At 38.4% G+C, this 27,322-nt stretch overlaps 2 protein-coding genes across 2 annotated transcripts; both read left to right on the top strand.

Moving 5' to 3' along the window:
• Positions 1 to 894: 894 nt before the first annotated feature.
• LOC137272555 (uncharacterized) lies at positions 895 to 27,322 on the top strand. The gene is made up of 5 exons (XM_067804941.1): positions 895 to 1,059; positions 16,684 to 16,829; positions 16,988 to 17,117; positions 24,538 to 24,687; positions 25,493 to 27,322. The coding sequence occupies exons 2-5, from the start codon at positions 16,811 to 16,813 to the stop codon at positions 26,103 to 26,105; spliced, it is 912 nt and encodes a 303-aa protein (XP_067661042.1). The 5' UTR covers positions 895 to 1,059; positions 16,684 to 16,810; the 3' UTR covers positions 26,106 to 27,322.
• Positions 5,829 to 6,350, top strand: LOC137271823 (uncharacterized). Its single transcript, XM_067804222.1, has one exon. It carries the CDS (start codon positions 5,829 to 5,831, stop codon positions 6,348 to 6,350), a length of 522 nt encoding a protein of 173 aa, XP_067660323.1.

Below are 27,322 nucleotides of genomic sequence, written 5' to 3' on the forward strand. Positions count from 1 at the left end.
TAAGCAATGTGACCCGAGAAGGTCGGGGGCAGAGTAGGCCTTCAGCAACCCATGCTTGCCATAAAAGGCGACTACGTTTGTCGTAAGAGGCGGCTATCGGGATGAGTGGTCAGGTTTGCTAGCTTGGTTGACACGTCATCGGTCCCCAATTGCGCAGATCGATAGTCATGCAGTTGATCACTGGATTGTCTGGTCCAGGCTGTAATATATCTGGAATATTGCTGAGTGTGGCGTAAAACTAATCTCACTCACTTTAGCAATTTAAGTTTTAGTAGTAAAGCCCTAACTATTCCAGCACTAGAATGTATGAGAACAGCAATTTCGTCGGAGTCTCAGAACCATACTGTCACAAGAAGTAAACTTGATGTCTATCTGTTAGTGAAATAGTTGTACGGCGTATTCCAACAATTTGACAACACTTTCGATGTTTGGAAATAGGTTATGAGGCATTCATGTTTATGAGACGTTCAGGGAGGCATTTGTGATGTATATTATGGCAAGCCACTGGATTCAGCGAAACCCTAATAAAGACCGTTGTAAAACCGGCCCTGCTTAGTATATACATCTGCTTATTTATCTATGTAACACCGTTTTGTCTACATGTGATCTATCAGTTCATTTACTAATTCATTTCACTACAACGTAGTATTTCAGTACATGAAAAAAGCAAAAGAACAAAGTTAAATCAGTTATATGGACACACTGATAACAAGTCATCCGGGACCAGAAGATCGTATTGTGATGTTAGAGTTAGGCTTACAGATCCAAAGTGCAGTGCATTTTCTGTACGTGAGACTATAGTTATCAGCCACTCTTATCACGTCAAATGCAACCCGTGTACCACAGTGACATTCAAGCTGAGTGTTTACGTAATCCTGTAATGACAGAGTTAGTATTCAATAACAACCATATCGCTTTTCTAAGTAGGTGATAAAATCGAGCGAGCGTAGGGAAGTTCGAAATATCAATTTTGGTTTGTGATAGCGTGCACAGGTAAATGCGGACGACAATCCAGTCTCAAACTGTGGCTGAGAAATAAACTTACGTGTGTTTTCCCAGGTAAGCAACCTTACTATATTCTAGTGTATTAAATTATTGACCATATCAGGTTATTACACCTCATTTTATTCTATTATGTATTAACTCATTCTTCTGCCCTTGGCCTTACTTTTAGCGTTTCCGTATTTAATTCTGTGTTTCTGTGCTCACTGTTCCAAGATTGGGGCAAAACAAATTAAAAGGGAAGAAGATACTATTCATAATCATATCTCGAGAAACTAAACATTCATTTTACGATTTATGTCAGTCACCCAAATGAACAAGTACTAAGATAAGATGATTTTTTATTAACTAAAGGGAAATTTTGCATGTATTTTGTACAGTTCTCCAGTCTAAATAACGTTTTAATGAGTACCTGCAGGTCATTGCATGACAAGTCACAATATCATCACCTCTCGAAATGGAACCCATACAAATCGATACGGTATACTTGGAATTTTTCGAAGTATCTAACTTTCGAGTTTTTCGAGGTTAGTAACGCAATAAATATTATATCCTTGATTCAAATTTCAAACCTTCAGGCTATATTTCCTATCGATAAACATTTCAACTGCTGGCAAGCAATATCTTCTTGACATCATGCACATTGACTCTGTAATGCCAATTTACAACTAATCTAAAGACTCAGTGACCCTCGTCGGCCAGAATAAACAAACAACAGTGTCAAGACTTTTTAATTATTGTTATTGTTTCAGAATAACATGCATTACCTAAAAAAAGGGTAATTCAACCAGTGCCTTACCTGTGAAACAACTGTCAATACACCTAACGTCGCTCAGTTTTTAAGAAAACGATATCGTCTGAGAAAAAATGGCGTCATGATTGAAATCTGCCGACAGAGTGATTCATGGGTCATTTATCACAACAAAGGATCAGCCGTTGTTTTCATTACTAGTATTGCTGCCATGAACTGGTAGACCCGAAATTAAATGTATGTAAAATGTTTATGTGCATTAGGTCACCAAACCGCGAAATATAAATCACCCCGAAAGCTCCGGGGGTCTCAAACCTCGAAATGTTAGTACCTTGAAAATTTCCCGGTATATGGTAGTACAAAGCTACCACAATGATTACATCGCTGTCTGTACAAAAACAAATATTTTCAGAATATGTCTACTCTGTATTCATGGGATTGTGAATTATCTGTGACCACACACGAATTTTATGTGAAATACAATTTATCTGTGATCAAGTGACTTGTATATATCACGCTCTTCTCGAGATGACAGATCATGTTTATGTAGACACACGGACTATTCTGTTTATTATACGGGTCCATTTTTGTTATATTAATGTCGATAAAATTAGCTTAACGTATTCCAAATTCTTCAAAGTGGATACTAAGCACCGTCCACTTTGAAATGCCTCGCTTGCATCCCAAGTACACTGTCCTCAGGCTCCCCATTGTTCTCGGTGCCCTTGGTTTGATACCTCCTGATCGCTTGGCGCAGATCATGCGAGTACCCGGGTTCTCCACCGGGAGCACAGCCCTTCTGACAATCTGGGTAATGCAGAAGGCTGCAGTGTTGGGGAGCTTTCACATTCTCCGGAAAGTTCTTGGTGGGTTCGACTAGGCAGTGTTTCCTGGGAGAAGTCCCATTCGTTGTCTGGGCTACGTGTAGAGGGGCCGAGGGCCCGGAGCTGATGATGAGCCTTACCGCCCTGACTGTGCCAGGATCACCCAAACCCTTTCTGCTGCATATCTATCTTAATCTGTAAAACATTATAATGATAATAAGAGTATTTATGGAGCGCTAGTTTCACATCACTGAGGGACATGCCCAAAGCGCGTATCACATATATGCACAGTAGGGACAACAGTAGATACAGTTAGTGGTAGCGTTGGAAGAGATAAGTTTTTAGTCCAGATTTAAACAAAGATAGCGTAGGTGCACTCTTGAGGTTAAATGGGAGAGAGTTCCATAATGAGACAGCTGCATGTGAGAAGGATTGAGCCCCAAAAGATTTCAGTTTATATTCTGGTACAGTTAAGAGCAGTTGGTCAGCTGATCGGAGATTTCTAGAGGGCTTGTAGTGGACAAACATCTCCTGAAGATAGACAGGGGCAACGATTTGAAAAGACTTGTAGACTAAACAAAGGATCTTAAAGTCAATCCTTTCACGGATCCTGAGCCAGTGCAGTGACTTTAGAGCTGGGGAGATGTGAGAATGAAGCTTAGTCCTGGTTATGATGCGGGCAGCCCTGTTCTATATCCTCTCCAGTCTGATCAGCTGATCTCCTGATATTCCCACGAGTAAGCTCTTACAGTAATCCAGACGAGAAAGGATGAGCGATCTAGCCAGAGTGGCTGTGGTTTCAGCTGCAAGAAGATGACGGATTGATCCTGTGTATCTCAAATGAAAGCGACATACTTTGCAGAGATGGTCTACTTGCTTATCCATAGTAAGAGAAGAGTCGGCAAAAGCACCAAGATTTTTTACATGAGGCGAGAAAAGTATGGGAGACTGTCCAATTTGCACCTGTCTGAATAAAGTTACACAGAAACGGGACATTTGTTGAAGCTATTAAAATCTTAGCAGAAAATACAACAAAAGTTCTGCTCTTATTATCTAACAGCACGAAAAACTAATCTACTGTTGGACTGTTTGATATCAGTATTTGACACCATGATTGTTCTGATCCTAATCTACTGTTCTGAAATATGGGCATTAGAAAACATTAAGCAAATCGAAAACAATCCAGTTGCCGAAGGTTCTGGCAATGGCAATTCTTTAACGTGTTTCGTAATTTGTTCCTAGAATGGATGGGTGTGTACATGTATGACTTAGCTCGGTAATTTTTATGTTTGCCGTGTATAGTTTCTTCTGAGCACTAGTTTATAATACAATGTGACTTCGACAATGTACGTATATATTGTAATATAATAAAACCATGTGTAATGTATTTATCAGTCATTTCTAAATGTAGTCCGTGCCTGAAGCCTCGGCTTGTTATTTTGTAAGAGAAAATGGGGTTGTTATGCGAGACCATGACAACACGGTATCTGATTAGAAATGATCCCCAGCGACCTATGTTATCCTTATACTTGACATTCAGCCAGTTCTCAATCGCGCTTTGTTGGCAAGCTCGGGTTTGAAATCCACCCCAGCTGTGTTCGTAAGCTATGTGACCTAGTTGATAGCGTGTCATCATAACCTCATGATATCAAACACCAGTCTTTGTAATTTACTGTGATTTACAGGTTGCCTCCAGAAAACTGGAATGCAGTCATGTTTGGAATTGACTAACCAACTCAACCCCACACAAGTGCCATATGTCTCAAAATAAAACATGACTTACAAGTTACAACACTACTAAATTTTGGATATTGTAGACATCGACACCTTAATTCATTCATGGAACACTGTTTCAACCATCGAGTTGACAGGACTGCAAAGTCAAGTTTAATTATTGACGTTCCTTATATCAGTAGGCAGTGCTTACCTACCAACTTTGTCTAGTCTGACTAACGGACCATAAGACTATTTCGGACATTTATCTGCAGGTTATCTGTATCAATACTGTAACGACTTCATTTACCTTTGCCTGCGCCACCTGACAAAAGACTTTAGGGCGCTATGCGGACAGACAGACATTTCTATTCAGTATAGAGGCCCCAGGCCTAAAATACAAACATAATACAATTTCAGTTACTGAGCATATTTAAAATTGATCCGACCCGTGAAGGTTCCTGGGTAGAATAGGCCTTCAGTAACCCATGCTTCCCATAAAAGGCGACTATGCTTGTCGTACGAGGCGACTAACGGGATCGGGTGGTCAAGCTCGCTGACTTGGTTGACACATGTCATCGGTTCCCAATTGCGCAGATCGATGGCCATTTTGTTGATCACTGGATTGTCCGGTCCAGACTCGATTATTTACAGACCACCGCCATATAGCTGGATTATTGCTGACTGCGGCATAAAACTAAACTCACTCACTTTAAATTGTTCCTCTTCTCAGCATGATAGAGGAAATGTTCAACATTATAAAGAGTGTTTGTGTTGGCATCTTCTAAAATGTTAACAACATACATAAGGTTTTTTCAGAGTATTACTAAGGTATTTCTTTCTAATATCTGCATATAGTGCGCATTCCAGCAAAATATGATATTCATCCTCAGTGGCATTTACAATATATCTTTTGCAGTAGCTACACAGCCTTAGATGTCTATCAGTATTAGTGTATCTTCCCGTTTCTATGGCAATTTTAAAATTTGAACATCTAAATCTCGAAATAGCAGTTCTTACATGAAGAGGTAAATCACAACAAAAGTACTTGTCAACATCCAACAAAGATTTGTACGATTTGTAGAGACAACATTTAGGTGTAGACTCCTGAGAGGAGTACCATGCCTGCTGTAAATTATCACATAACCGCTGTTTGAACATAGATATGAAAGCCTTTGAATCTCCAACAATGTGGCTTAACCATGCGTAACTAAACCCAAAGTGAAATAGTAAATGTTTAACCTTAATAGCCCATGTCAAGTGCCAAGACGTGGCACTCACTTTAGTACATTTTCTCCGTGAGGCCCAGTACAGTTACATATTAGTGAAACAAACGTCACGTAAACGTTTGTTATAACCTAAGTCTGATCATGTCGTCCACAGAAATGAAATTAAAGCGAAATGGGAAATCATCCGCAGTGAGGAGTTCAAGCGAGAATCGCAAACCGTCAGGTTAAATACAAGTTAAATTTCAAAAAGCATTCCAACAAGTTGCAAAGGATATCATCGCAAGTACACTGGACACTGTGATACAATCTATGAAAGATGAGATATGTGCGTTACGAGAGAAATTGGAAAAAACGACGGAGGAACTGTACATGAAATACGACGAACTAGAACAACACAGTAGAAGGAATTCCATCAGGATAATTGGTGTACATGAATCGGAAGACGAGGATATTCAGAAGGCGACCCTGGATGTCTTTAAGAAGATCAACAAGGATATCTCGATCTCGGATATCGATAGATGTCACCGAGTGGGAAAGAGAGTCCAAGGCAGAAGTCGTCAGATTATTGTAAAATTTGTGAGTTACCAGGACAAGGACGGGGTGTATACCCAGCGGAGGAAACTTCGCGCTATGATGGAGAACGTTTTCGTAAATGAAGACCTGACACACTACAGTAGCAAGCTGTTCAAGATGGCGAGGGACCTCAGGAAATCTCGCTGGATCGAAAATACGTGGACCAAAGATGGTCATATTTATATTCTTGAACAGCCAGATGGTGCCGTGCGTCAGATCCAGTGTAAAGAGGACTTGAGCCGATATCTACGGAAATAAGTCAAGTACTGTGTTCGGATCCAGTATTACATGTACCTAAAGGTTGAGATGTGTGTTTCCATCAAAGTGTGGGTCAGTTTCAATTAGCCTGTGTATGATACTGGTCACTACGTGATACTTCACACGAATTATACATATATACCATGTAAATGTATATACCATATGTGTATATATCCACACAAGCTGTCATATCACTACCATGTTATCACGTACACATGTTATTATCTGTGTGTGCCTTCCTCTATCACTCCTTACTGTTTTTTCTCTTAGCTCCAACTTTACCAAATCACATACTCAGAATATCTTATCTCACTAGGTCTGCACTTTCAAGCTACGTTAGAATTATACTACAACAATTGGTATTGTTTTACAATGAAATGTCCCTATTTTCATGTCACACCTTGTCTATTCATCTTATCAAGACAATAGATAATGGGTAATGATATAATTCAACATCGTGTGACAGTCGGGATATGTCAGTGTAAAACATGTTGTAAGATCATGTGCTTTAGCAAAAAACATTCCCCATTTCATTTATATAACAATTCTTTCCAATTCGCTATTCTGTCAGAGTTATATAACATGTGTACTCTTTTATTGGCGTCTTGTAAAATAAGACTTTCCTTTGTGCATTACAGAGTCAATTTAGCAACACAAACGTAATCATACTTCTGCTATTGTTACTCCAGCTTGCTGGAGACATGGAGTAAATCCAGGCCCACAAATGCACATGACAAAACTCTATCCTTGTTTCACCTTCACACAAGAAGCATAAGAAATAAACCTGAGCGAGTATGTTTCCGATAACAACATTGTTGGTTTTACAGAAACACATTTAGACATAACACCGATAATGAAATCAATTAAGTGGACAGGTTACCACGATCCTATTCGTAAGGACAGAAACTCATCTGGCGGAGGTATTATGATTTATATCAGAAATACATTAGCATTTAAGAGAATGCAAAACTTAGAAAACAATTATGATTAAACAATCTGAGTAAAACTATACTTACCTGTTAAACCATCAAACATTTGTTTAGCATACAGACCCGAGTATAATTCATTAGAATTCTGGGAACGATTAGACGCAAGCATTGAAAATGCTGCAGATGTTACAAGTCGGATTACTATCATAGGTGATCTGAATTGGTGATTGTGGAGTTATTGAATTCGACGGATCGATAAGTGATCACAAAGTCACTTACGTAACACTAACCACGACACTGAATACACAAATGGCGTATACCAGAGATGTATTATGTTACAACCTAGGTGGTTATACATCATTAAATGCACTTGTCAATGACACAGATTGAAATAAAGTTTTGGTAAATTGTCAGGATGTAAATCACGCTTGCGAAATATTTTACCAGAAATTGAATATGTTTCTCAGTCACTATAACGCCAAATGACAAGCCATGGTTCGATTCAAATCTAAGACGAGAATGCAGGAAAAGGGCCCTGTTTCGCAGAAAAGCAAAACGAAGGAAACTTTTTGCTAATCTAGACAATTTTCTTCTGGATTCATATGCTGAAAACAAAAGTTCATATTGGAAGCTTCTACCTTATCTAGTGAAACAGTCTGGCATGAATACCTGCATACCCCCTCTTAAGTCTAATGATGATCAGTCCGTCTTGTTTCTCGGATTGTGAAAATGCTGAAAGATTGAACGAGTATTCCCAGTCTATTTCAACGGTGGATGAAAACAACGCATGTCTACCATATTTCGGTAAGCGAACAAGCGAAAGTTTTGACACCTTAATTATATCCAAATATGAAATTGAAGATGTCAATAAATGTTTACATGTGAAAAAGGCATCTGCTCGTGACAGAATAAGTCATCAACTGTTGAAACACGTAGTATACTCAATAAGTAACATCTTATGTATGTTGTTCAATATGTCCTTAGAAACATGCGTGTACCCATCTGAGTGGAAAGTTGCCGATGTCATGCCTCTCTTCAAGAAAGGTGATCCATTTTTAGCTTCTAACCGATATCCCTTATAAGTTGTGTTGGAAAAGTACTTGAGCGAATTGTCTTCAAACACCTCTTTAATTATTTTCATGCTAACAAACTCCTATATAAATATCAGTCTGGTTTTCAGTCAGAACATTCCACTGTACATCAGTTAATTGAAATTTACAACCGGGTTTGCGTATCAATGGATAAAAAAGAAATTTTTTGTATGGTATCTTGCGATATATCAAAAGCATTTGATCGTGTCTGGCACAGAACATTACTGTTAAAACTTAATGGTATGGTGTAAAATGGTATGGTGTACGCGGACAAATGCTGGGATGGTTAGCTAGTTACATAAGTAATCGGGAGTCAAAGTGTATTTGTCAATGGGTCAGTTTCCAAGCTGAGGACGCTATACTTGGTCCTTTTTTCATTCATAGTTTACATTAATGACATAGCTGATGAATTAGATTTCTTAACGCGTTTATTTGTTGATGACTCGTCTTTGGGTCACTCATCACCAGATAACAGGATTATTGAAATGAATCTACTGGTAAACACATATAAGATGATCCACGACCTGACAAATGACCCCAATTTGCATACTTGGGAACGCCCCACAGAACGATCCACTTGAAACAAGAGGGAGACAGGTTGTCTGATAAATATCGAAATCTGTTTAAGAGTATTGAGACAGGTGTTACACAGTAGCGAGACAGGTGTTAATCAATAGCGGTGTTGATTTCATGTCACGGTTAGCATGTATTGCACGTCCATAATAGTCAAGCTACCTGTAGCTGCCAAGTGTACTCGCCCAATTCGTTGTACCGCCTCTCTTGTCACAAATGCGTTTAGTGCGCAAGATCATCTAATATGTGTCTAGCAGTAAATGCTAATTTAAGTAAGTTAAATACTTGGGTATAAGATGGCTAATTAGGTACAATCCAAAAAAAACGGAAGCTGTCCTATTCTCGATGAAAAATGATATCGATATACCACATCTTTACTTTAATGGTGTCGAAATTAAATTTGTTGATAATCACAAACATCTTGGAGTTACTCTTTCTAGCAACGGAAAATGGGCTGGCCATATTCAAAGTATGATACAAAAGGTTTCAAAAATGGTTAATTCTTTGCAACTTTTGAAATAAGTATTGTGTAGGGGTACTCTCAATAAGATCTATATCATTACAAGTTCGTCTTAGAAAACGAAGACTATGTTTGATGTATAAAATTCAACATGAAATGGCTCTTTCATATCTAAAAGAACTCCCTCCTCTGAATGTTGGTTCTAAACCTAAGTATAATCTACGCAATTCTCTAAATATATCGATTCTTACTCCATGACTTAAATATTCAAAAAAATCTTTTTTTCCTTCTACAATATGCCATTGGAACAATTTACCAACCGCAGTTCGTAATTCAAAAAGTGTTCCTGAATTTACATCGTCTATCACTGACAGCCATGAGTATGCACCTCAGTATTATTCGTGTGGTAAAAGAAAATTAAATATTATTCATACCAAGTTGTGATATTCTGTCATTGCTTGAACGCTGATTTGAGCTAAAACTGGTCCCATTTGTACATGTAGTGATTTTATTGAGGATTCGTATCACTATCTGTTTGAATGTTCATTGTACAAACAACTTCATGTTATCTGTTAAGCGCATTTGCTTATCAGCTGGTACTCCAGTTGACCTCAAACTATTGTTAGAAGGAGGTGCAGACCTATCATCATGCGAAAATGCAAATGTATTCGAGTTAGTGCAATCATTCATTAGTGAGACAAAACGATTTATATAGCATTTCTGTGTTATTCTGTATAGCTCTATCTCTTTTTCACTTTTACTACCTACCTGTCCACATCTGTCATCTCTAGATGCAGGGATCTATACTATCTATGTACATACCAAGGAAAGGGCATTCTAAGTTGGAGAACTTGTTCCTAATCCTTTTCACTGTGAATGAAATATGTTTAAACCAAGTGACTTAAGCATCATGTAGGACTGATATGGTAATCTATCTTTGGGTAGCTGCAATAAGTGACACCAGTAATTAATAACCCTTGTTGTGTACACACGCTGTAGTGGATACCTACCACATTCTCCTAAAACATATTTCATGAAGTAGAATTGTTGACTTTAAGAAAGTATTTGCAGAAAGAAAGATGGATAGATTCGAAAGTTTTACAATAAGACAATCCCCAGACTTCTGAACCATAACATAAAATAGGAGTAACCATTGAATCGAATATCTTAATGAGGTATGAACAGGACATATTAGCAACTTTCCTCTGGAAACCATTAATTGCCAGTATTGCCATATTTGCCTGAGATGCTAGTACTGTTTGCGCCTCACTCCAGGCAAGTTTGGAGTAAATGTTAAACCTAAGTAACGATAGGATGAACCTACTTCAATAGGATCTCCCTTGTAGTATCATTTCTCATAAGACCTAAGTGAACACACACACACCCTCCCCCCTACAACAGCCTTTTTTTCAAATTTACTCACATGCCTGTATTATTGCGCTATCAGGGTATCTTACAATATGCCTATCTGGGACTGCCCTCAAGGAAGTGAAATGTTTTGCATAAAATAGACCAGTGACTCGTCATCCAGACATACACAGCTCTGTCAGAACAGACGTGATTAAATTGATACCAAAAGTCGATTTCACACACCTGGAGTTAACCATGATGCTAACATTTCTTTAAGGACAGTAAAAACATAACAGATGTTTTTAGTAGAGTGTGAACGAATGTTTGCTACGAATGTTGACAAAATATCTTTTTCTACATTCTACATTCTACATCCAGCGTGAAGTAAGGGCAAAATGGACAAATGCACATCAGGCAACGCAAGATCCGTCAAAATATTTGGATTCGTGTATCTGCAAAATGTTGATTCCTTCTTATGTCTCGTCCCTTTTGGACTATTGCAGCTCTCTCTTGATCCGGCATTATCTCACATACCCTGAAAGTTGGAAATAAAGCAAAAACTAGACTGTATGAACGCATCACTCCAATTATGAGAGAAGTGTACAAGCTACTCATCAAACAGCGAATATCCTTCAAGATCCTGACTACCTTCTTTCCACTGTGACACTGCTGAAGGCTATGTGAAGGACCTCCTCACTCCATATATCCTTGCCCATAGATTCCCGTCATGAGATCAACTCCAACAGTGCATTCCCTTTATGAAAAGCTACCCAGGCGTTTTCAGTTGTTGTTCCAACTCGGTGGAACAGTCTCCCAACAACTCTCAATTCTGTGTCCTTCCGGTGTACCCGATGACGTATTTTTTCACCCAATAACTCTACTTTATTTAAGATTTTGGACAGCTGAATTACCATAGGTTGGAAATTAGGTGCTACACAGGCGTATTATATTTTACATATTGAAATGAAAAAGTTTCAAATATTTCGAGGCCCTTTGGTACTTCAGTAAATTATCTCTCTTCTTTTTAAGCTGGAATCTTTCCGTTTTTCTTTAGAAATGTTCGGGAATCATCCATGACCTTTTATGTAACGATTACCTACAATTTGATCTCTTGCTGTTTCACTTTGCGCATAGGAATGTCAACACTTGTCTTTAGAAAATTAAAAAAATAAAGGATTGGCTAAGTGATTTTGTAGAAACAGTGTGAAAGTGCACCGTGTAGTCGATCTGTTTTTATTGGTTTAGCAACAAAATCTGCCTGATTTTAAAACAGACGGCAGCAACTCCGGATGGGCAACTGGCATAGTAGAGTATTGCAATTACTGCTACGGAAAATATGTAGACTCAACAACACTGCAGCCTTCTGCATTACTCAGAGTGTCAGAAGGACTATCCTCTGGATGAAGAACCTAAGTACTCTCCTTATATACGCCAAGAGGCACTGAGAACACTCGGGAGTCTGATGAGACATTTCAAAGGCGAGGGCCGCATACTTAGAACGATTTTCCGAATCTTGCTAGTCATGTTGCTGTCAAAAGGGACGGAAAGTTCAATGGCATGAATAAATTCACTAGCTTTATCAAAAAGGACAAGATCATGTTTGTTGGCTGGACGTCTTCTAAGGCTATATGCAGACCTATTCCAAAGTGGAATTGAAGGCATCATTTTCCATGATGTCATGAGCATGTTCAGAGCCGTACCGTGGATGAACCTCTGAATAAAGCCACAGGCCTGGCAAAGACGGTGGTAAAACCAGTGAGCCATGCCATCATGTCGTTTGAGAGATGCTGTTTGTGCCAAGTAAAGGCATCCACTGACAAGAATCGACATTTCATCTCCTCATTTCCTTTTAGAATCACATTTAAGTGCGACACATTGCGACTTGAAACTGACAAATCCTGAGCAGCCAGCCCCCAGTTTCACACATTAGACCACCCGATTTCATCCAGGCGGGGGAGTCTGTGGGACTGCTATTCTGTTCCACACATTGCATGTACACAAGGTGTAGTAGTTTCTCAGAAAGCTCCTCCACAAACGACCGACTCTGGCCAGACATGATGAAGGACTTCGCCTAGCTTTCTCCCAGCACTGTAGGTACACTGGTACACTGCAGGTACACTGTCATCAACAAATGTAACCTCAATTTTCAGATTTTTTTCAGTAACATTGGAAAGCTTAGAATAGTTGTAGAATACCTTGCTTTCATCATGTGTCGTGACTTGCATCATCAGAGGAACATCCGATAAAGAAATATGTGCAAAAGTAAGCAGCAAAATTCTATCATGAAAAGCTTCCACATTAGTCAAATCCCGGCCTCCAGAAATGATTGGAATATAATGATTAAGAGAGGAACGAGGGTAGTATGCTCAGTTATCAGGCATGATCCTTCTGGTAAGGCGATCAAGATTCTTGTCCAGTTAGATTTTGATCTTGTTTCGAGAATTCAGATCTGAGCTCCAAATTTTCTCGATGTGAGATTTATAGTCAGCCGGAACTTTGTTTGAATTTGGGCATTCTGGTGCTTGTCTAGGACATGCATTCCAAGATAAGCCTGATCTTCTTCAATCAGATTCTCAATAACTCCTCCGTTGTAACTTGATTGTTCAATCGTTAGTTACCTTGGCATATTTGAAATGAAGAGTATTACATTTGTCGAGTCCAAATCCCATGTCAGTATCTTTAGACTTGACAAGGAGAACCTGTTTTTCACAAATTGGCATCTCCTTTGGTAAGAAAGCTCGATGTCAAAAAAGGACTAAAAGAGTCCCCCTGAAATATTTCCAGTGTGACTGGAATAGATTGAGTCGACCAGTAACTCATTGAAGACAGGAGTAAATCAAGTAGTTGCTCAGGGTGTTCAGTGCAAAGAAGACTTTATAATCCACGTATGAGTCGTATGTTTTTTGCAGTCAATCCATCCTCTTCCAAAATCATTTCCTTCACAAGAGGTTGCACGTGCAGCATCCCTTTCTTGCCCCTTTCTGTAAATTACATCATTGGAAGAGCAGGTTCTGTTTGTCAAACACCATGTTCGTTTGTTTAACTTAACAGTAAATCCAGCTACGTAGCTGTGGTCTGAACGAATCTATCAATCTTTATTTCAGTACTGAGGAGGCTACAGGCCTATTGCACATTTCATATATGCAATTTTCTTATCGACATGGCTTGATAAATGAAAGCTGCAACATTTTAAAGACACTTTCAATTGACGAATTCAACAGAGACGAAAATTTATCAATTGATGGATGTACAAAATAGAGGTCTTTACCATATTTTTACATAGAGTATTATGCTGGGCATAGTGGAAGAAAATGATATTCGTCTTTTATGACATTATTTTTACAACATCTACAGAGTTTATCGTTTCTTTTGATCGAGTCTGGACCAGACAATCCAGTGATCAACAGCATACGATGATCTATGGCACTGGTCGATCAAGTCAGAAAGTCTGACCACCCGATCCCGTTAGCACCTATTATGGAAATAGGATACTCCGCGGATATTGATCAATGTTATATGAATCAGCGGGGCCTGAATGATTATTGCTCACACGAAGAGACCGAAGACTATTAGAAAGACAGGAAGTCATCCGGCATTCCATTTATATTTGTTTATGTATCTTGTCACTCTACAAGTTTTTCTTAATCAATATAGATATGAAACATTTCATTTCTTTCTTTTCTAGAACACGGTGTTACCGTTAAGAATTTGCCGTGACAAACGATGTAAGAAATACCCCTTGAACCAGCAAAACAGAACAAAGACAAGTCTAAAACGTTCAAATTTTGTATTATTATGCAATGAGAGCAAATCACAAGTCAATTTCATAATACCAATTTCAAAACAATACAAGTGAGATAAAATCTAATGCAATGGGTCACAAAATATAATATAGCAAACTAACCAAAGTTTTAGTGCGAGAGAGAAACAGCTATGCAAAATGTAAACACAGCGATCGGTCTGACAGCAGTTCGTGTAGATAAGGCGTTGACGGGTGCAGATGATGACGTAACTCCAGTGAATGTCCGTGTCGCAACACGGCAACCAGCCTTTATATAAATATATATTCAGTCATTTCTCGAAAGTTCGGGCACATACGACCATTGCCAACTCTGTAGAAATCTCTAGCAGTCTCCCGGAAGTAGCAAACAGAAAACCAAGAGCAAATAATATCCGGCAAACCAGAATCCTAAAAGTGTTGCCCATCTATTATACCAAATGTGACCGATCATAATTATTATTCAAAACACTAGATGTTGTGACTAGGTAATAATTATTACTTAATTAATAACAAAATATACAGAAAATACACACTCATAACAACGGACATATACATGTGGAACTGGATATGGTGTTTGGCCATTACAGAACGATACCTTATATTGCTTTAACTGACCTGAATTATAAAATGAGATATTTCAAAACAAGATGAGTATATGTAGATATAGATGAGTTAAAATGGGATAAAACATCGTTTTCGAGATTATTTCACTCACATAAGGACGGACATACAAGTGTTGGTATGTGTTGTTTGCACGTGCATGCACGTGCTCATATGTCCTGTTTGGTATGTGTCAGTGGTGCACTGTCGCACATTTGTACGACATTCCTTTCTATGAAATGGAGCCCTGCTTTATACAGTTCACATAGTCAATAGGCATTGACTGTAAATTTGTGGTACAACAGACAGACGAAAATATCTTCAAAGGCCACAAATATACATTATAAAAAAGCGAAATATGAAGACTAGTTTGTCGCACTTGCATGTTAAGCTTTTATTGCCGTTTCTGTCATGTGTAAATCTACATGCCAAACAATGTCATGGAGCACAAAGCAGACTTACTAGTATGCAGGTTACTACAAACTTCCCATTTCAAGAAGGCCCTAGTACCAATTAGGGGCAATAGCATTCAATCAATTAAAACCTAATCTACAAATATACTGAAACTATGTACTCTATAAACATAATGGCAATCGGTTTGAACACTTGTGGTATCAAAAATTTACATTATGTCAAGAACATTCTTGCTATCATATGAGGCTTCCGCTTATTGCACGAGATGTATGTTGCGTGATAAAATGGATCATTATAACGACATATATGATGCTTTAATGGCGCATATAAGTATATAAGTACTACATTAATTAGCTCATGACCAGAAATTTCCCATGGTGCAGGTGGATCTTTATCCGTTACATATTCAACTGACAAGATTACTTTATTTTGACACAACTGGCAAATGTACCTTGAACAATGTTGCTAAAACATACACTTAAAACGGTATTTCCCATTATCCATACTACTGGTATATGCAGCATCGATCTTACCACAGTCAATGTCAGTCTTGAAACAGGGCTGCAGACTGAGTAAATGTTATGCTTATTCATGTAACTCGTTCCTAGATGATCAAGTCGGTAGGGTAGCGCAGTGATGTTGCTGAACAAACGCGTTTGATTCCCCACATGGTTACAATAGATGAAAAACTTGTCCCCGCGTGATATTACTGGAATATTGCCCGGAGCGGCGTAAAACGAAACAAGTAAAATACTTTTATAGTTGGGATAATTGTCAATATAAGAGAATACTGAACGAAAATACATATTATATTTCTTAACGTGTTAGGAGAGGTGGCATAACTGTAACACATAAAAGTAGTAGTAAACATGTCACTGACATCGGAGAGATATATAAACACGGTTTCCATCATCGGAAAAGGAGAAACTGAAAGAGGTAGCTGCAAAATACATCGAATTAACAAAAAACAAATTGCAGGCTTTGTGAATATCAAGTTGCAAAACTTACTAACATTTTCTCATTTTTTTTATTTCTTGCATGTATGAAATTGACTCAGATTTGTAATGTTTTGTACATTGCACGTGTACATTGCAAATTATAATTTTAGAAATATTCAATTTGTTTCCTCATTTAGATCGGTGGCTGTCTCAGGCAAGTGTGCCCTGCTATCACGATTGGACGGACGTGTGGTGGCCTCATCACACACCTTCAACTCCGGGTATAGGTATCAAACCCACCACAGTTGCACAGAGGCGTGGGCAATGATGTGGAGTCGAACAGGTTTGTCATATTTATGTAACCTTGCATGGCGCTCAACATTTCGGGGATAAAACCAGAATTGGAGTCTGCAAGTGGGTACAAAGTGTCTAAGATGGGTAGAGCATACTTCTCCACTGCACTGATTTTATGCACACTGTAATTGGCTTATTCATTGACAGAAAAGGGGATCATCCTTTCGACTTCTGCCCTTGTACTCCTGGTTCTTGTATATCAACTGTATTGGACTGACTTCTCAAAGCTGCCCCATGTATGGTTTCAGCAAACTTCACCATCTGAGGATAGTAATGGGTAGGTATTACACTGTTAAAAGTGTTATTTACAAAAAGAAATCTTCTATGGAAGTGTTATTGTCCAAAACCTTTTTCAAATGTTTTCAAGGCGTTGTGCTGTGTGCGATGTTTCACATTGCTCCTTGCTTTAAACCGATCAAGAAGTTCAAATTCTGTACATGTCAAAACCTCACACTGATTGTCACACAGTTGTATTTGTTCTAGATATTGTTTTGTGTCTTGGCGTGCGTATTGGCAGAATAAAACGGTATCTCAATAATACCTCAAAGGAAAAATATGTTTTTGGCTAATTTCTTTTCACCTCGTATTATGCCATAACTGATATTATACATCTTCATTACAATTTCTTGTGAGGCAGGTTTTGCGCATAAATAAACTCTGATAAGTACGTTATTCTGTGAAGGAGCTTCATCATGCGATACCATTTCATCAGTCGTGATTAAAGCTGAAGTCAGACTCTTAAAAGAATGTAGGAGTGTCCTTTTCAATTCAGTGAAGATTGTCAGAACAGTGCGTAAACAACGGGCACATCACTGTTTTGGAGATGGGTGAAAGATCAACTAACCTTTTCCTTAAAGGTCACATAATCATAATTAAAACACAGTTATCAAATCAAATGTGCAATATTTTGTACTTAAGTTTACCCCCCTCGAAACGAAGCAGCCGCGATACCGCACCCCGTCAGAGCCGGTGGGTGTGCACTCAGCAATGGGCACAGTTTAACGAAGTCTTTTCCTTGACCACTGCTTCATCTGCCGATACGGCACCCCTGGCGAGCCACCTCCTCGTGGTGGGTGCTGGGGAACGCTAACATCTCGCCAACACCCTTGTTGTGGACCCGGGGGAATATTTGGTCCACCAACTCGTTTGCCGTGTGTTGCGGCCCTGTGTCAGTGGAGGAGGGGGATCCTGGTGGTTGAGGGCAATAGGGCCCTGGAACCGTGTTCCTGTTGCCTAACAGACCACTTTGGCCCTGACTTCACCTGGACGGGTGGTAGAACTGGCCCGGTTCCATCAATCGTCTGGTCACGTCATGCCCTGCGCATGGACAACATTCTTATTGCCCCAGTTGCATATTATTGTGCATTTGTGAAATGAATGTTTGTGTCAGAAATTATTTACTGTTCGTTTGCCTAGAGTCCTATGCCTAGGCGGTGGCTCATGGGCCAAACTGGTGATGTCGACCTCTAAATAATTAATAGTCGGACTACTGTGACATCAGCATCTCAGACCGTCAGCCAATCAGATCAAACGGTTGCTCAAAAAACAGATAATCTTGATGAAAATGTTGAATTGCCGGAAATGCATAAATCGGAAAATCGCATCCAAACATTCCTCTCTTGTAGATACGCCTGTTACAGTAGAGGTTCACAACTCCTTTGAACACCTTCAGCCTTTAGTTTACAGGAGACATACCTGAAAAATACAGACAAATTTGATCTTCGTCAGTACAATTCATTTCATTCGTTTTCACAACCAGGTGAGAAAACCACTGGTGGCGCTTTCATTTTGGTGAGGCGGGGTGTGAATCATAGTCCTGTTCCTCTTTAAATCAATCTTCAGGCGGTTGCTGTCCGCCTTTCTTTACAAATAACATTTACGCTTTGTTCACTGTACATTTCTCCGTCTTCGGCTCTTCAGCAGTCCGATCTTCAGGATCTCTATCATCAGCTTCCCCAACCCTGTATTATCATGCGGTGATCTTAACGGACACAACCATTTGTGGGGAGGTAATGATACTAACAATAAATAAGACTTCATTTCTAATAACAATTCATCCATATTTAATGATGGATCAGTCACTTATTTACATCCTGGTTTTGGAATTAATTCTGCACTTGATCTGTCTCTTACATATCCAATATTTATAACGAATTTGAAAGGTCAGTCCACGATGACCTGTGTGGAAGTAACCATTTCCCCACAATTCTTTCTGCTATAAACCCGATTGATGATCCATCTGCAACTAGGTGGAATTTTAGTAAGGCCAATTGACCATTCTTTCAAACAATGTGTACTGACAACTTGAAATCTGAATTTGTTTACACTGCTCAGAATCCAATTCAGTTATTTTCTGATAAACCGGAAAATACTGCTGATGAGACGATACCTACTTCCTCTGCAATTCCACATATTCGTAAACCAAGGTTTAATCAGGAATGTATATACGCCAGAAAGAGTAGTAAGAAGGCAGAAAAATATTTTCGCCGACATCCTACAGTACATAATTTAGGTGAGGTTAAAATTTTAAATGCAAAGGCTCGACGTGTTTCCATTAATTCACGCACACCGATGTCAAAGGTGTGGAACATGATAGAACGCATAAAAGGCAAAGGCTCAGAATCTACTGTCCCCCATTTGAAGGATGGTAATAAGTTATTGACGGAAAAGGCTGACATTGCCAATAAGCTTGGCGAAACCCTCGCCTAGCATTCCTCGCCTAGCATTCCTCTTCATCCAACTATGCCCCGGAGTTTCAGAAACATCAGGAACAACAGGAAAAGAAAACAATCAATTTTAACTCAAACAAAGAAGGAGACTACAATGAATTAATTTCACAACTTGAGCTTGCTCAAGGGCAGTTCGCAGCTCATGTCGTGAAAATAGTTCATAGTAGTCTTCATCAGTCTTCACTACAATGAACTATTTACACTACATGAGCTTCGAAATGACCTTGACCAAGCTCATGATACAGCAACGGGCTGACCATATACAATATCACCTTTGAAGCATTTACCTGAATCATGTTTGGGAACACTTTTGAATATTTTTGATACAATATGGACAACAGGGAATTTCAAAACTTTGTGGCTTAATGCCATTGTAGTCCCTATTCCGAAGCCTGGCCGGGATCATACTGATCCAACTAATTACAGACCAATCTATTTAACGAATTGTGTCTGTAAAACTATGGAACGAATGGCAAACAATAGATTAACTTTTAATCGATTAAGAAATATTGTTTTTGTACAGAAAATGCTGGCCAAACTATTACAGCGGATGAATGGTATAACTGTTTTAGGGAACGCCTTGATAATGAAACCGTAATTGGCGATGATTCTTTTGGCAAACATGTTGTAGACTACTTCAGTTCTCACAATGCTAATGAATGTGATGACTGTACTATTGCCGATGAATTACTTGGTAGAAGTATTACTGATGAGATTCTTTGTGCCACTAATAGTCTGAAAAATGGGAGCACATTGCTTTTGCCTTATATAAGATGTTTGTTTAACCATGTTTTGGAAACAGGCCTGTTTCCCGATGCGTGGAATATTGACTTAATCGTAACACTGCACAAAGCAGGGGATAAGAAATACCCCAAAAACTACAGGGGTATAGCCCTGCTAAATACTTTAAATATGATATTCTTTACTGTCATAGATAACCGCGTCAAATTTTGGATCTCGAGCCAGCAACTGTTACAAGAGCATCAAGCAGGTTTCAGACAAGAATACTCTACTCTTGATCATATTTTCACCTTGAACAGTCTTGCATACAAATATCCACGCAAGAAGGGAGGAAACTTTTATTGTTTATTCGACTCTGCGAATACACCCAAACTTGTTTATGTTATGATGCAATCTGGCATACACGGCAAATTTCAACGTTTATTAAGAAACATGTACAATAACGTAAAAGCTTCTGATAGAATCAGTAAATATGAGATGACAGATATGTTTGATACGTACGCTGGTGTTCGGCAAGGTTGCGTTTTGTCACCCATACTATTCTTGTTATATATAGAAGAACTTGTAAAAGACATTTTGGCAAATGACACAAGAGGCATATTCATTAATGAAACAATCAATGATATATCAATACTTCTGTTCGCGGATGATGTACCTATATTCTCAGATTCGGTTATTAACCTACAGCAGAAGTTTGTTGTTTTAGAGGAATACTGTTTGAAATGGAGTCTTTCAATAAACACAAACAAAACGAACATAATCATATTCAAAAAAGGAGGCAAAAATGCAAACTCTGAAAGATTGCATATTGGCGATAGCATTAACTAGAGGTTGATTGTGTTTTCGTGTTGAAATGTTTTCTCCAGAGCTTCTGAGACACTTGCAATGCAAGCACAAAGAGCACTACATGCTGTAAAGCGTTTTATTTGTAAATATAAGAATCTCCCTCATTGAGTCTTCACTCAAATTGTTTGACGGAAAGAAATCAGCCAATTCTGTTCTATGGAGCGGAAGTTTGGGGGATTCAAAGTAACAAAAACATAGAAAAAGTTCATACTAAATTTTGTAAATTCATTTTGATAAGTGGATATAAAGCTGCCAATAAAATCATACTAGCAGAAAGTGGACGCTTGTCTCTAGTCATCAACGCTCGTTGCCGAGTAATATCATTCTGGATAAGATTGATTAGACAACCTCTTAAGAGAATTTCTAGGAACAGCTATGAACTTCTCAAGAAATTAGATGGTGCGGGAGATATAAACCGGGTTACATCTGTACGGGAATTATTGTTTCAATGTGGATGTTGTTGACAGTGATTCCTTTCTAAAACTGTTCAAACATCAATGTAAAGATCTACCAACAGGAATGGTTCCATGACGTCCATTCTTCAAGTAGTATTAGCTATTATGCAGAATAGAATTTAAATCCATTATCAAACCTGAATTATGCTTATCTTCTCTAAAATCTATCCATCTACGAAGAGTTCTAACTATGTTCAGATGTAATGGCCATGATTTTAACATAAAAACTGAAAGGTTTTCCAAAAGTCCGTTTGATCAAATCATCACCTGTGATCATTGTAACCCCACAGAGGATGAAGTGGGCTCTACTCTGTCTGACCATTATAATCAGGATCAGGGTGTCCTTAAGGCAGTATCTTGTCTGTCACACTTTTTAGCATAAATAGAAACAGTTTGTCAAAAGTTTTAAACAATTCAATTGATGGATCGTTATTTGTGGACGATTTTAATATTTCTTGTCGAGGTAAAAATATGCATACTATTGAACGGCAACTGCAGTTGTGTTTAAACAAGATAAATAAATGCTGTCTTGAAAACGGCTTTAAATTTTCTAAAACCAGGACTAATTGTATACATTTTTGTAGCAAATATGATCCGCATAAAGACCATTAACTGTTTCTAAACGGAACTCCCATCAAAGTTGTAAAGGAGGCCATGTTCTTGGGTTTAATTTTTGACTCGCATTTAACGTTTCTACCACGCATCAAATCCCTGAAGGCACTTGACTTGTTGAAAGCCGTTTCAAATTCTAAGTGGGGAGGGGATCACGCTACCCTCCTGCAACTCTATCGATCAATGATCCGTTCAAAACTTGATTATGGCTCCATTGTATACGGCGGAGCCTGCAAAAGCAACTTAAAACTTCTAGATTCTGTTCACCATCAAGGTTTCAGACTTTACCTTGGCTCCTTTCGAACATCACCTTTCGACAGCCTCTATGTCTCTTAATCAACGCGTATAAAATTAACTTCACAGTATATAACAAAATTATATTCCAACAAATCAAACCCTGCATATATCTGTGTCCTTAATCTCTTGTATGAGGATCTGTATAAAAAGAAGTCTTTTCTTGTTCCGCCTTTTGGCATTAGAGCGAAACCTTCCCTTTCTGCTGCTGGCATTGAGCTAGAAAATATAGCTCCTTCGTGTTTACTTTCTTCTCCTCCTTGGCAGTTGGTGAAGCCACAAGTTGACCTTACACTGACATTTGAAAAGTCAGAAACTAATGAATTACAATATAAACAAAAATTTAATCAATTAAAAAGTAAATACAGTACATGTAAATCCTTATCCACAGATGGATCCAAGGATGGTGGTGCAATGGCTTGTGCCACTATCATTGGGTCAAAAACAATAAATTCCAGATTACCGGATGGCAGATTTTTACAGCTGAACCAAACGCCATATTAAGAACTCTTAAAAATATTGAAAGACGCCCCAAACATAAACAATATATAATCTATTCAGACTCTTTCTTGCCTTCAGGCTATAAAAAAATACATTTCTTGCAAACATCCACTTTAAATAGAAATTATTGAATTGTGTAATGATCTTGCTACTGGCCAATACGACGTCTTTTATTGGTTACCCAGCCACGTTGGCATTTCTGGAAACACAATAGCTGATCTTGCTGCCAAGGCAGCACTCAACAAATCTGTGACTCCACTTCTCATTCCATACTCAGGTTATAAAAACATCATTAGATCTTATAACCGTGTTCTGATGCAAAAGAGGTGGGACACTCACAAACAGGTATTCACAAATTGCATGCAATAAAAACTTACATTGGCTATGCCCACTTGGCTTGCCAGTCCACATTTGAAGAGGTCATCGTGCGACGATGTCGTATTGGCCATACTAAATATACTCATGAGTATTTGATGAAAGGTGACGATTCTCCGTTTTGCATCCCTTGTGATGAAGGCATCACAGTGAAGTATGTCCTGCTTGACTGTGTTGATTTTGCCATCACAAGGGATAAATATTTCAGTGTTAAAACAATGACAGATCTTTTTAATAATGTAAATTATCATTTAATACTTGTTTTTTTTAGAAAAAGAAATAGAATTGGTAGATAAACTTTGAAGAATATGGTTTGTATACAGATAATATTTTTTTATAAATGGTAGTATAAATTAGCAACTGTGAATGTTAGTGGCTGTATCCTCAATGGGGGTTAAAAGTAGCGTAAAATTATTGTCCCCTTTTCAAAGTCATATTTAAACTTACCAGTTTTTTAAACGTGGTATATTTGTTATTTCGGCTACATTTTCCTATACTCGCCAGTGGCTGAACGGATGGTGTAAATCCAGCTAGAGTTCATGCAGGTAGCAAAGGTGATGTAAGTCCCCATTACATTCTATTGTTCGAATAGTTACGATTGTGAGGTTATTCATGGTTTTGGCTGAAATCTGCCCTTTCCTTACGATATAGGAATAATTCTTGTGGTATGCCATATATTCGAACATTTTCATTCATAGCTACAGAATGACTGCGCAATGAACTTGTCTAAAATTTACTTGAAAACATTACTAGCCTTGCATTTATTAACTACGACTGTCACCGTTGGAGCAGGATGCAGGCACACTTTCTCAAACATCTTATATTTGATAGAATCCATAAGGACTAATGTTGAAATTGTACAATCGACTCTTGTAGCAGAGCCTTCTTGTTGAAGTGGAAAGGAATCTGTCATTTATTATATTTAACAAATAAGCAATAGTGCAGGAACAGGACAAAAAGCTGTGTAATATAAAATGTGAGCATAGATCGCAGCAAAGTGAATTTATACATCTCTTATATCTGGTTCTTTTTAAACATCAGTTGACTAATAAACAGCCAGTGTTCACATCACGTTTACACTTTGATTCGGTGATCGCGCATGTGTGAAAGTGTGGTCAGAAACATTTGTCTGTGTATTTTCTAGTGATACCCCCAACAACGTAAGTCGGAACGTACCTGCTGCACATGACAAATGGCTGATCCTATCAACGGTTGCAGAGGTGAACGACACCAGAGTGGCAGGGTGGAGAGTATTTTCGCTGGAAAGTACAACAAAATCAAAGTCTGTTTGCAGGTAAAATTTGTTCTTTGCTATCAATGCTCCATGTCACTGTCCACTGAAATTATGCACTATGTATCTAATGCAAATTGAAATGGAGACATTCCCAGGTTTTTATATGGCCATATAGTGTAACATGCCTGGTCAGTTCGAGGATAACCCCCCTGCCAGAATCCTGTCATCGTGTGTACAGATCCCAAAGTTGTTCTGTGATCCTGTGTTTACTAATATCTTCTGCAGTGGTAAAAGTCATCTTATTCATCTAAACACTTCGTGATTTCCTCTCAAGGCTTGATTTCCACGTCGCCTCTAGTTTGAGGTGCAGACTTTAGAGAACATTTATCACCTTTTCAAATATCTCAATTCTACTTCAAACGAGGCTAAATACCCGAAACAGTTCGGAGATTATTTAGACAATGCCAAAATTACAGTCACTCATTGTTATGTAAATAGAGGTTCACTTGATGCTACTTGAGTGCAAATATTTTAAATCCAGGGTCAGTTTCAAGAAAGTTTTGTGAACTCAAAGTGAGAAACATTTGAACAAAGGAATCACGATCTGATCATCCTAGTAATATTTGGAAATAATGACTTTGTCACTTTGCCATGCATAGTTTGTAAACATGAATCGAATACTTGAATGGATCCCACTAAAATACCAACACCCTCTTCGTGTTTCTTCAGCTATTCTTGCATATAAGATGCAGAAGACTGCACATGTTGATGCTGTGGTGGATGTGGAATATTGGTGAGTGCGACATTTTAAAACTACAAAGACAATGCCATAAACCATTCGTTCATTCACGATCTTTATTTACAGGCTTCCTTGGTGTGTCACAATAAGCAGATCAGAGGAAGATGCTAATGATATAAACAAGGCTTATATCTATGCCATATCTCACGGAGCAAAAATCGTGTGTCTCCTTCACCACCTGACCACACTTTGGTTGGACGCCTTGAAGAGAATGACTGATGATCTGCCCCGATCTGGCTTAGTTCTTATGACAAACAAAACGTTCTTTGAACCAACCATTACTGGAAACAACTCATACAGCCTCTTGAAAGAGAAGTCGCTATTTAACGTATTTTATATTGAAGACCATGTGAACCCTTTGATGTTATCAGTATTTTATCCCCAAATGTTTAGAGGAAGTAGAGACTCACCCCAAGAACAGGCCACGTATTCTATGTCCATTAGTGAACAACCACCAATATTCCTCCCATTCAAAACCTTTACCTTCCTTAGTTCAGATCTAATGGTGTTCCAGTATGGAGCTCTATGGGCTCTTCCTTTGATGGATATCAACAATGGGGATCTCATTGCACAACGGGTCTTATGGGATATAGGGGGCAGAGCTGGGATTTATCCCTTGTCTGTTCAACAAGAGTCGGTTACACTGAACACCACTTGTTCAAAAGCATTGATCTGTTAAAGTATTGGCAATGTAAAGCAGATTTAGATACGTTACAGTGTTTGAGTGACTTGGTCACACTCATGAATGAACATCAACTCGTTACTTTACGAGACAAACAGTTAGTGGACAGATGGGTCTCTGATTTAAGGTCTATCCATTATCGTCTTCCAAAACGGACTACTCAACAAAAAATCATTCATTTGAAGAAAGATCTTACAGCAAGAATTCTTCCTACACAGACACACTCCACATTTGTAAGGAAAGAGGCAAAAACCATTCTTGGCAAAGTTTGTCCCGAAACTAACATAACATTCCCTGATATACGCATGAATGATATAGCACTTATTATATCCTTCAACGAGCCATCATTGTATGCAAACATTCCATTATTACAAGCCATGTATGGCCCATATTTCCATAACATTATTTTCTGTGGACCAAACATCAAGGAGTTTACACCCCATGTTCAGAATACCATCTCAGGGTATTTTATATACATGGAACTCCTCAAAAGAGGATGGTACTATATGTATGAATGCCTCATTGAAGCTATGAAGCTGAATGTTGATGTGAAAGGATTCTTGCAGATTGGAGATGACACTCTTATTAACCCTTGGAACATTTACACACTCCCACGGGACAAGATCTGGCTACATACAGGTGGATGGCGTGCGAATGTCTCAGAAAAAGAGCTGACACCTACGTGGGTGTGGTGGAAAGAGGGTAAACCAAGAATGTTAGCCGTTATTGATGAAATAAGAAACATGTCACGGCGGAAGTCACCCAAATCCCTGCCATATCGCTTTCTGCACAATTTTCAGTATGCCTCCAATAATTTTACTAATTTATTTATCCAAGGCTGTGATTTCATGTACGTTCCAACTTCTTTTAAAGAGAATTTCACACTTGTGGCTAATCTGCTTTTGAAACATGATGTCATGACGGAGATAGGATTTGCAAATATTGTTTACGGCCTTCAGACGTCAAATGCGATTCATTATGTGAAAGATGGCAGTCTTTGGGATAATAGGGATAAATATAGAGACATTTATGACACCAAAGATATATTTTTACATCCTTTCAAAATTAAATCTTATCTTTCTAATGAATCAGGAAAAACATTTTTTTGCCATACATATCTCGATGTTTTCAATCATTTGCACTAAAAAACGTAAAGAAGAATGGATACCCTGAATGAATGTTCTTTGCTCAGAAATAAAATTATATAAATGATG

The sequence above is a fragment of the Haliotis asinina genome, chromosome 2, assembly GCF_037392515.1.
Source record: "Haliotis asinina isolate JCU_RB_2024 chromosome 2, JCU_Hal_asi_v2, whole genome shotgun sequence".
Taxonomy (NCBI): domain Eukaryota; kingdom Metazoa; phylum Mollusca; class Gastropoda; order Lepetellida; family Haliotidae; genus Haliotis; species Haliotis asinina.